The sequence below is a fragment of the Muntiacus reevesi genome, chromosome 8 (assembly GCF_963930625.1).
Source record: "Muntiacus reevesi chromosome 8, mMunRee1.1, whole genome shotgun sequence".
NCBI lineage: Eukaryota > Metazoa > Chordata > Mammalia > Artiodactyla > Cervidae > Muntiacus > Muntiacus reevesi.
The window spans coordinates 85,795,929-85,808,017 of record NC_089256.1 but is presented as its reverse complement, the minus strand read 5'-3'; the positions used below and the strand labels follow the sequence as shown (position 1 = coordinate 85,808,017).

The 12,089-nt window shown below is 38.9% G+C and overlaps 1 protein-coding gene across 7 annotated transcripts in view; it reads right to left on the bottom strand.

Moving 5' to 3' along the window:
- VEPH1 (ventricular zone expressed PH domain containing 1) overlaps nucleotides 1-12,089 on the bottom strand; it is a 313,627-nt gene that overhangs the window by 118,757 nt on the left and 182,781 nt on the right. For all 7 annotated transcript variants that reach the window (XM_065943247.1, XM_065943248.1, XM_065943243.1 and 4 more), the window contains exon 10: nucleotides 2,964-3,103. In XM_065943247.1, coding sequence (XP_065799319.1) covers nucleotides 2,964-3,103 — 140 coding nt within the window. The remainder of the gene's footprint in view (nucleotides 1-2,963; nucleotides 3,104-12,089) is intronic.

Below are 12,089 nucleotides of genomic sequence, written 5' to 3'. Positions count from 1 at the left end.
TCTATTTAGTAAGTTTCCATTTCTATTTAGTAAGATTCTTTTTTTCCGGAAAAATCTCATTATTATCCTCCTCAACATGAACTGTTTTTGGTACTCGGTGGGAAAAGGTGGAGAATCTTATACCCTGAGTAAGTTGCCCACAGATTTAAAAAGGTTAAGGGCCAGTAACAGATTAATGTGAAACCCAAAACATGGATACATCTGGGAATTTCTTGATTATAATCGGAAACATATACAGCATATGACCATTCACCTAAAAAAGAGCAGGACCTGATTTAATTAATCATCATTCCAAAGAGGTCCATTTGGACTGGAATCTCTTAATTTGAGAACTCCATCATGAGTCTGTAAACTGACAGAGAAAGGAAAGAGTCTAGCCCAGCATACTAGGCTAGTACGGGTTTGTAACTATCAAGTCAAAGATATGATTTTTAGTTATCCCAAAGTCAGGTTTCATCCAGATCACACAGTATCAAAGGTGCAGAAAAAGAAAGGAAACATTACAGAAAAAAGAACAACAACAAAAAGCATCATAAACAGATGTTCGTTGGTGATTTTGCTCAAAGAGAAAAACAAAGGATCAGACTAAGTCAATAAAATAAGACAGAAGGGGCAAAAAGAAAATCAAGCTTTCTTGGTCTGTTTTCAGAAAACTGACAAGTGTGAAGAATAAAGCCAAAGATGAAACCAAGTACAAAATCACTGATGAAAACTGTTTGAAAAACGTTATTAAAGTAGGAGAAGACGGTCTTTATTTCAAGAAAAGGAAGAAAATCAATGCTGTTTTTTCACATTCACATGCAATTTGCTTTGTGCTGGGTCTTGGCTGCTGCACGCAGGCTCTCTCTAGTTGCGGGGAGCCGGGGCTCCTCTTTGCTGCAGCGCACGGGCTTCTCGTCCCTGCGGTCTCCCTCTCCTTGGGGAGCACGGGCTCTAGGCTGTGTGGGCTTCGGTAGTCGCGGCAGGCGGGCTCAGCAGCTGTGGCCCACGGGCTTAGATGCTCTGAGGCATGTGGAACCTTGCCAGACCAGGGACCAATGTATCCCCTGCACTGGCAGGGGGACTCTTACCCACTGTACCACCAGGGAGGTCCCTATATTCATAGACAATTTGATTCACATCAAAATGTCAGTTGTTCTCTACAAGATAAGATTAAGTGTTCTTGAGACTTCATATAGAAAAAGATGGTGTCCCTGAGGCATGTCTAAATTGTCTCCTTTCTTATTATAGTTCCACTTTACAACTATGATACATTCAGCATTAAAATTCATTTTTTTCTTAATAAACCTGTCCCATTTTATAAAGAAACATAGCTATCTGATTAGTGACTTTCATTGGGATTATTACAGAAATGTTTTATTAATAGAAGTAAATAAACTTATTATTCAGTTCAGTTTAGTTCAGTCACTCAGTCATGTCCTACTCTTTGCGACCCCATGAACTGCAGCACGCCAGGCCTCCCTGTCCATCACCAACTCCTGGAGTCCACCCAAAGCCATGTCCATCGAGTCAGTGATGCCATCCAACCATCTCATCCTCTGTCATCCCCTTCTCCTCCTGCGGTGAATCTGTCCCAGCATCGCATGAGGTGGCCAAAATATTGGAGTTTCAGCTTCAGCATCAGTCCTTCCAATGAACACCCAGGACTGATCTCCTTTAGGATGGACTGGTTGGATCTCTTTGCAGTCCAAGGGACTCTCAAGAGTCTTCTCCAACACCACAGTTCAAAAGCATCAATTCTCCAGTGCTCAGCTTTCTTTATAGTCCAACTCTCACATCCATACATGACCACTGGAAAAACCATAGCTTTGACTAGACAGACCTTTGTTGGCAAAGTAATGTTTATGCTTCATAATATACTGTCTAGGTTGGTCATAACTTTCCTTCCAAGAAGTAAGTGTCTTTTAATTTCATGGCTGCAATCACCATCTGCAGTGATTTTGGAGCCCAGAAAAACAAAGTCAGCCACTGTTTCCACTGTTTCCCCTTCTATCTGCCAAGAAGTGATGGGACCGGATGCCATGATCTTAGTTTTCTGAATGTTGAGTTTTAAGCTAACTTTTTCAGTCTCCTCTCTCACGTTCATCAAGAGGTTCTTTAGTTCTTCTTCACTTTCTGCCATAAGGGTGGTGTCATCTGCATATCTGAAGTTATTGATATTTCTCCCAGCAATCTTGATTCCAGCTTGTACCTGGTCTAATTTTTAACCATTTTGTAGCATTTGCATTCTCCTTTTTCTGCCTCTACCCTCTCTCTGTTCCTGCCTGCAACCCCCATTTTGTTTTAAACACAAGTGAAGACCACTGGGTCAGGGGTCAAGCAGTCTGAGTTCTGTCCTTCAATTTGCTTATTTGGAAAAATGATGTCTAAGATCCCTCCCGTTACTAACATTTTGTAATCTGTATCCAAGTTTTATTGAAAGTTTAATGCATTCAAAATAAGCATTTCCAAGCAAGAATCTTTTTTTGATGCTAAAAATCTTTGCATCAAATTCTTTCTTTTTTAAACTCCTCTTTATGTAACTTTACCTCTATACATAAATTCTATACAGAAAAGTGGCATTCCAGTGTTTTAACAATGTCAAAAAAATATGCTGACTCCAAAGTTATTTGGAGATTGAGAAATAATGGCTAGTTCTCCATAAGGAAAGCTGTCCACACCCAGTAAGTGATTTTTTGTTGTTATCATTGAACAAAAAATATTTTCCCATTTATTCTTTTTTTTTTAAGAGCAAAAGGATATTCAAGATAAATAGGCTTGTCTTCCTGATTACTAACCTAGGGCCTTTTATAAAGAAACTATCCTAAAATATAGAAAAAAAATCCATGTTAAAAATTACTAATGAAATGTGTATGCATGTTGTTATTTGCATATTACTCTGGTCAAAGAGTAATTCAGTAAAAATGATTATAAACTCATACCTGGCTCATGAAGGAGCCATGCTGAACTTGAATTATACATACCTGCTGAAATAGGAACATGATTTGGATCCATGGCTGAGGCTCTTGACTGATGAGAATAAAACTGGATTTACTGTAGAGGCAGTAATGACCCTTCAGGGAACAAGTGAAGAACAGCTTTGCTACACAACTTCTAACAGAATCTGGAAACAAATACACATAGCATTAAGCATGAGATTCTTCCCAGAGTTACACCTTACACTTCAACATACAAACACCTTTAGAACTACATTCTTTAGTTTTTAGTCTGTGAGCTAATAACTTCAACAACTGTCGATCTGGGGGTAGATCCATCTTATGGAATGTAGATTAATATGAAGTTGCTTTAAGCAAGTGTATTCAATCCCTCTTTCTCTTTTATTAACAATGCATGAGAAGTCTCCAAGCAAGTTGCAAGGGAGGGAAAAAAAGACACTCTTACCAATGAAAAGGGAGACAGGTGTCATTTCCATCTGAGCGGGCACTTTGAATGATAACCTGGGAAGCATAAGCAAATGAATGAAGGAAATCCAGGCATTTTTCTGGGCAGAGATGGTGTGCCACGGCCAGGGCACTGCTCCCTTGGTTACACGGAGGCCACAGGGACAACCTCCAGAATAACTCGGGCCAGGAGTGTGGCTTCCTGTGAACGAGCCTGGTTTGACAATATCATTTCATCTTGAAGAGCTTCAGCAGGAAAACTTAAAGCAATCAGCCTTTAGGGGCAAGAAAGTGGGGGAACATGGTGGTGGTAGCATAGAGCAGAGGTGGTGAAGAACTGTGCTGAGGAGTCATTTGATATTTACAACCCTACAAGATGGGTGTTAACTTTTTTTTTTTTTTTTCCCCCAGTTGCCACACATGGGATCTAGATGCCAGGGATCAAACCCAGGGATTTGGGAGTACAGAGTTTTAGCCACTGGACCACCACAGAACTCCCCAGGTGTTAACTATTTTTATTGTAAATGTGAGGAAACCTAGCCCATTAAAGGGTCAGCTTATTGAACCATTGTGATTGCCTTGTTCACCCCTCTAGGCCTGGCATGTGCTAAGATGCTCTAAAGAGAGTATCTGCAGAGATGAATGAGGCTCAAGGATCCAGAAAAAAATCACTCAATTCTGCCCAGTCTGTGGCAGAACCAGGATTTGAACTCAGCCAAACTTTTGCCACATTGAGATGCTTTAGGCCCTACCATACTAGGAATTTTTAAATCTGCAGAGTAATACAGATAGCTCATGGGGTAACTATTATTTCAGAATTAATCTGACATTTTAAATGAGATACTTTGAAAATAGATTCAATATGCCCTGCTAGCAAAAACAGAAATAGACTAGAGTTTATTAAAAGTTGATGGAACCCTAATTAGATGGTAGAGTCAGTCCCACCCATGAGAGTATATGGGGTTCCCTAGAGAATTGTGGGGAGGTGAGCAGCTTGACTGCGTACAATCAGGGCTCAGGCCTGAAGGAATAACAGGCTTTTGGGAAAGAGTTTGGAAGATTTAAGGGAGGGTGGCCAATGACAGATCAAAAAAGATGACAATGGAAACCAAACAATAAAACCACAGGGCAATTTAGAAATATATTTAGAAATCGTAGTAAATAACAGCTTTCTGTGTGATTCTGACCATTGGTATGAAAGAGGACTAGCTTTCATGAAGTTTGTTGTTTGGGGGAGTTTGATCATTCAAAATCCTTGTATGAAATCAAAAATCATTTCTGCGTTCTCTGGGTGAATGGCTTACAAAATCAGTAGAAAAGACGAGGAGTCCTATCACTGACAATAAAAGACTTGATAGAATAGAACAGAGCGCAACATACACTTATCATTTGCCCTACTGGAAATTGTTTGACAATGGCAATTAAAAATACTTTTTTTGGCACTGATGCTTTGAAAAATTGAATTTAAATTAATCAATACTAGAGAAGGCAGAAACCAAGTATTCCATAAGAGCACACACACACAAATGGTTCACTAGAAATCAATCTAGCCACAATGGATACATTGAGACAGCACTCTGTCTGTTAATAACTTCAACAACTGTCGATTTGGGAGCAGATCCATCCTATGGAATGTAGCTTAAAATGAAGTTGCTTTAAGCAAGTGTATTAAATCCCTCTTTCTCTTTTGATTAACAATGCATGAGAAGTCTCCAAGCAAGTCGCAAGGGAGGGAAAAAAACACCTGCTTTAATCGAAAGATTCAAAAGGGCAAGTTCATTTGTATGAACCTGTGCAGTAGCTTGATGTAAGCTGGACTTCAGGCCTGTGCCATGAAAAAAAATGTTTTTACTTTTTTCCTTCCCCTAAATTACTCCTCATTCATGTTTTCTTTTGAAAATGAACATTGATTCAATTTATTTTACTTGTCCTGACCTACCAGCTTGCTATACACAAATGACAGGAGTCCCAGATCACAGAAAATGGACAAGTAGTAGAAGAGAGAGACCTTCACCTAGAAGTATACACGCCGACTATAAAAACACATCAGTTCTGTGATGTAAGTATTCGTTGCTCAGTCGCGTCCAACTCTCTGCAACCCCATGGACTATATAGCCCTCCAGGCTCCTCTATCCGTGGGATTCTCCAGGCAAGAATACTGGAGTGGGTTGCCATTTCCTTCTCCATCTGTGATATGAGGGTTTGTTAATACTTATAGTAAACTGGATCTGTTTCAATATTTTCCTCATTTTTTTTTCCTGAGCTTTGCTGGATTAGAAAGTTTTCTCAACACTAACATTTAGCTGCTATTTGTTTCTCTGTAATTTTCTCCCTTCTGTTCATTCCAAGATATTGAATGGTGAACATGCAATAAATGGTGTTGGATGAATGAATGGATGTCAGACACTGTGCAGAGACCGAGAGAAGCCATGATGTTGACGTTGCTCTTAAGAAGTTTACAGTAAAACGGGAGAAACACCTATAAATGATGGTTGCAAATTAAGTCCATGGAGGGAAAAGCAGTGTGGACCACTCAAAGGAAGCGGCTACTATCCTTGGGGAGCCAGGGGAGGCTTCATGGAGGAGGAAATATTTGAGGTGACCTTGAAAGCTAACCAAGATTTTGAACTTAGAAAAAGTATGAGAGACAAGCATTTTAAGTGTAGTGGACACCCTGAAAAAAAATCACATAAGGCATGAATGTTCAAGGTAATTCCAGATAGTAAGGTTAGTGTATCTGGGTTATTATGGTATTTTTTACTTCAGCAACTGATGCTCAAACTGTTATTTATTTTTCTAGAAATGTTGAAGAGAGAAGAGGTCATGCTTTGATAAACACACACCAGATCTGATTGTTATTTCTTTACTTTTGGTATACTGTGGCTTATTTTTATAAAAAAATCAAAGGGTTTGGTTTGGTCTTTAAAAATATTGAAGTTAACATGAACAGCAATAATTGTATAATATAATGTGTTGTAAGCTGAAATAACCCAAATATATACACATTACACACGGATAGCCTTAAAGACATGATTTAAAATATAAGAGCATTTGTTCTTCTTTTCGAGTCAAAGTATTTTAAGAATCATTTTGGAATTCTTTTTTTTCCGAGCTTTGCTGGAGTAAAAAGTTCTCTCAACATTAACAATCAGTTGCTAATTTCTAATTTTCTCCCTCCTGTTCAATCCATGGTATTGAACGGTGGGCATGCAATAAATGGTGTTGGATAATAAACGGGTGTCAGACATTGTGTAGAGACCAAGAGAACCCATGATGTTGACATTACTCTAAAGAAGTGTGCAGCCAAATGGGAGAAACACCTATAACAATGATTGTAAATTAAGTTCACTGAGGGACATGCAATGTCAGCCACTCAGAGCAATGAGCGGCTGTTATCTTTGGGAAGCCAGGGGAAGCTTCATGGAGGAGGAAATATTTGAGGTGACCTTGTAAAAGGTTAACTTCAGTATTTTTATGGACCAAACCAAATCCTTCGATTTTGTTTTACAAAAATAAGCTACAGTCTACCAAAAGTAAAGGAATGACAAAAAAAGGACTTTCTTTTTCTCTTTCCCCCCACTCTTCTCCTGCACTTCATATGCTTTTATTCTTGCACTGCACTCACTGTACTGTGTTAAATTTTTGTTATTAATGATATTTTAAAATAAGGTTTTATTTTATAATACTTTTAGATTTACAGAAAAATTACATTTATAATTATTATACATATTGTATATAACTACAATTATAATGAAATGAAAGCTGCTCAGTTGTTTCTGATTCTTTGCAACCTCATGGACTGCAGCCAATAAGGCCCCTCTGTCCCTGAAATTTTCCAGGCAAGAATACTTGAGAGGGTTGCCATGCCCAGCTCCAGGGGATCTTCCCAACCCAGGGGTCAAACCCATGTCTCCTGAATCTCCTGCATTGCAGGGGGATTCTTTATTGCTGAGCTACCAGAGAAGCCCTAATAAACCAATATTGACACATTATTATGAACTTAAGGCTACAGTTTATTCAGATTTCCTTAGTTTATACCTAGTGTCTTTTTTTCTATTCCAGGATCCCACATGACATTATTCATTATGTCTCCTTTGGCTCCTCTGGGCTGTGACAATTTCTCAGACTTTCCATGTGTTTGATGACCTTGAGAATTTTTTTGACCTTGAGAGTCTTGCAGAGTACTTTTGTTAGGTATTTTGTAAAATGTTTCTTAGTTGGGATTGGCTGTTTTTCTCATGAGTAGACTGAGATTTCCGATTTAGGGGAGGAAAACCAGAGAGGTCAAGTGCCATTTTGCTCGTAGCATATGGAGAGTACATTTATCTACATGACTTATGACTAGTGACGCTGACCTTGAACATCTGGTGGAGGTAGTGTTTACCAGGTTTCTCCACTATAAAGTTACTCTTCCCCCTCCACTTTCCACATTGCCCTCTCTGAAAAGAATTCACGATGTGTAACCCATACTTAAAGAGTGGGGGGTAGCTTCACCTCCTGAGGGCAGAATAGCTACATAAATCATGTGGAATTCTGCACAGATTTGTCTCTTCCTCTTCTAGTTATTACATTCAAATTATTTAGTCAATTTTTCTATCAGTATGTATTTATTTTATAATTCAACATTATTTTACTTATTCCGTTGCTCTGACTGTTCCAGATTTGGCCACAGGGAGCTCTTTCAGTTGGCTCCTGTGTCCACTGCATGCTAACTGACTTCAGTCATGTCTGACCCTTTGTAACCCCATGAACTGTATAGCCAACTATTCTCCTCTGTCCATGAAATTTCCCAGGCAAGACTACTGGAATGGGTTGCCACTTCCTCCTCCAGGGGACCTTCCTGATCCAGGCATTGAACCCGTGTCTTACATTGCCTGAAGAGGCAGGCGGGTTCTTTATCACTAGTGCCAACTGGGAAGCCCTGTGTCCATTAGATATGCTGCCATCATTATGTGTGTGGCTTTTTGTTTGCTTTTTAAAATCACTTCCTTACTTACATCTTACATACAAGATGCTCCAGGCTCATTTTGCATGTTTCCTGCCCTGTCTTAGAATTAGCTGTTTCTCTAAGGAGTTTTGGTTTCTTTCACTAAAGAATAGTGTTAGAAACTAAGATCTAGGTATTGTGTATGTTTGTTGATACTGGGGTATCATTGTTCTTTGGTCCCTTCAGGTGACAGAGCAGGGAAATTATGTGTGTATATACGCATATATCTATTATAAGTATTTCTATATGCAACCATCTATATTTATATTAAGGTAACCATGAGTTTGGGCTTTTCAGGTAGCACTAGTGGTAAAGAGCCCACCTGCCAATGCAGGAGGCATAAGAGATGCAGGTTCGATCCCTGGGTTGGGAAGATCCACTGGAGCAGGGCATGGCAACCCACTCCAGTATTCTTGCCTGGAGAATCCCATAGACAGAGGAGCCTGGAGGGCTCCAGTCCATAGGGTCACAAAGAGTCAGACATGACTGAAGTGACTTAGCATGCGTGCATGAAAATGTAAGTTCATATCGTGGTTTCAATTCATATTCATTACCACATGTATCGTTCTAGACTCCATCCCTTGCTTATCTGTTAACTCTCACTTCAACAGCAAGAAGCCTGAGCCCCACTGTTAGTATTTTTATCTGTCAGTTGTAGGAAGCACAGTTCTTTTCGTCTCCCTGCCCTCCTTCCCTTTCTCCCTCCTTTCTCTCTTACAAATAGTTGTGTAGTTAGTATCCACCAATGTACCTGGCATAGAGAAGCCTACCTCAAAACATAGTAATAATCTTTTATTATATTCTTTCTGCTTCTTTCTGGAGCAACAATAAACCAGTAGGATATTCCCATGAAAGTAACAAGAAATAAAAATAGTAATAATACAATATTAATTTTCATGATAAAATTTTATCTTAATTTTAACTAAGCACTCCACATCATCATATCTGGCATGAAAGATATAGCTATTTGTTAATCTGAACATTTTCTGTTAGTTTCAGTTCAGTCGCTCAGTTGTGTCCAACTTTTCACAACCCCATGGACTTCAGCACGCCAGGCTTCCCTGCCCACGACCAACTCCTGGAGCTCACTCAAACTCATGTCCAAAGCATCAGTGATGCCACCTGCCATCTCATCCTCTGCCGTCCCCTTCTCCTCCCACCTTCAATCTTTCCCAGCATCAGGGTCTTTTCCAATGACTCGATTCTTTGCATCAGGTGGCCAAAGTATTGGAGTTTCAGCTTCAACATCAGTCCTTCCAATGAATATTCAGGATTGATTTCCTTTAGGATTGACTGATTGGATCTCCTAGCAGTCCAAGGGACTCTCAAGAGTCCTCTCAAACACCACAGTTCAAAGGCATCAATTCTTCAGTGCTCAGCTTTCTTTATAGTCCAACCCTCACATCTATAAATGACTACCGGAAAAACTATAGCTTTGACTAGACGGACCTTTGCTGACACCTTTGCTTGACTAGACACAGCAATGTCTCTGTTTTTTAATATGATGTCTAGGTTGGTCATAACTTTCCTTCCAAGGAGTAAGCGTCTTTTAATTTCATGGCTGCAGTCACCATCTGCAGTGATTTGGAAGCTCCCCAAAATAAAGTCTTTCACTGCTTCCATTGTTTCCCCATCTATTTGCCATGAAGTGATGGGACCAGATGCCATGATCTTAGTTTTCTGAATATTGAATTTTAAGCCAACTTTTTCATGTTCCTCTTTTATTTTCATTAAGAGGCTCTTTAGTTCTTCTTCACTTTCTGCCATAAGGGTGGTGTCATCTGCATTTCTGAGGTTATTGATATTTCTACAGGCAGTCTTGATTCCAGCTGTGTTTCATCCAGCCCTGCATTTTGCATGATGTACTCTGCATAAAAGTTAAATAAGCAGGGTGACAATATACAGCCCTGGCATACTTTTCTGATTTGGAACCAGTCAGTTGTTACATGACCAGTTCTAACTGTTGCTTCCTGACCTGCATACAGATTTCTCAGGAGGCAGGTAAGGTGGTTTGGTATTCCCATTTCTTGAAGAATTTTCGACAGTTTGTTGTGATCCACACAGTCAAAGGCTTTGGCGTAGTCAATAAAGCAAAAGTAGATATTTTTCTGGAACTCTCTTATTTTTTGATGATCCAACGATATTGGCAATTTGATCTCTGGTTCCTCTGCCTTTTCTAAATCCAGATTGAACATCTGGAAGTTTACGGTTCACGTACTGTTGAAGCCTGGCTTGGAGAATTTTGAGCATTACTTTGCTAGTATGTGAGATGAGTGCAATTGTGTGGTAGTTTGAGTATTCTTTGGCATTGCCTTTTTGGGGGGCTGGAATGAAAACTGGCCTTTTCCAGTCCTGTGGCCACTGCTGACAAATTTGCTGGCATATTGGATGCAGCACTTTCACAACATCATCTTTTAGGATTTGAAATAGCTCAACTGGAATTCCATCACCTCCACTAGCTTTGTTCCTAGTGATGCTTCCTAAGGCCCACTTGACTATGCATTCCAGGATTTCTGGCTCTAGGTGAGTGATCACACCATCGTGGTTATCTGGGTCATGAACATTTTTTTTTTTGTATAGTTCTCTGTATTCTTGCCACCTCTTTTTAATATTTTCTGCTTCTGTTAGGTCCATATCATTTTTGTCCTCTGTTGTGCCCATCTTTCCATGAAATGTTCCCTTGGTATCTCTACTTTTCTTGAAGAGATCTCTAGTTTTTCCCATTCTAATGTTTTCCTCTATTTCTTTGCATTGATCACTGAGGAAGGCTTTCTTATCTCTCCTTGCTATTCTTTGGAACTTTGCATTCAGATGGGTATATCTTTCCTTTTCTCCTTTGCCTTTAGCTTCTCTTCTTTTCTCAGCTATTTGTAAGGCCTTGTCAGACAACCACTTTGCCTTTTTGTGTTTCTTTTTCCTGGGGATGGTCCTGATCACTGCCTCCTCTACAATGTCCTTAGTTTAGCCATTTCTATTTTAGCTATATTCTCAATGCTAGTAATTTTGTTATTATCCCAGTAAAGACATAATTCTTTATTCATTTTGTGGTCGTAAAACATTAATGGAAGAAAAACTAGAAATATAAATCTACCAATTAACATTTTAGAAAGTATTTTAAAATTAGAAATAGTCCTAAATGATATCATAACATTTCAGAAAAGAATTATATTCTACCACCATACCACCCCTGAACATACCTAATCTTGTCAGAAAGGAGTTATAATTTATGATAATATTTTAAAAAGTCTAGTGGAAATTTGAAATAAAGAAAATTATAATCAAAAGTAAAAATCAGATTTTATTGTGTGTGTGTGTGTACTACTTAAAATATTAGAGTAAGTTGATATGTGGAATAACAAATACCAGTATTCACTTTTGTACCAATCACTCCATAACATGTTTTATATAATTATCACTTAATCCTCATAATTATCTATTAGTATCTCTTTTCACTTAAGGGGTTAAAGAGCCAGAGTTAAATGACTTAATCAAGTTAGACACAGAGCCAGGATTTAGACCAAAGTTCCTTAAAATGTTAAGACCCATGTTTTGTTCACAAAGTGATATGACCTCCTGCAAAGTCATATTGTTTAATGGTCTTGAACATCCCCAGTTGAGCTATCTGTAGCTTCTGTAGGAACAGGATGGACAATCCAAAATAAACTGCCAGTACCTTTAACAAGACAACATAAGTTGTTTAGGCTTAGAAATATAACCTAAGG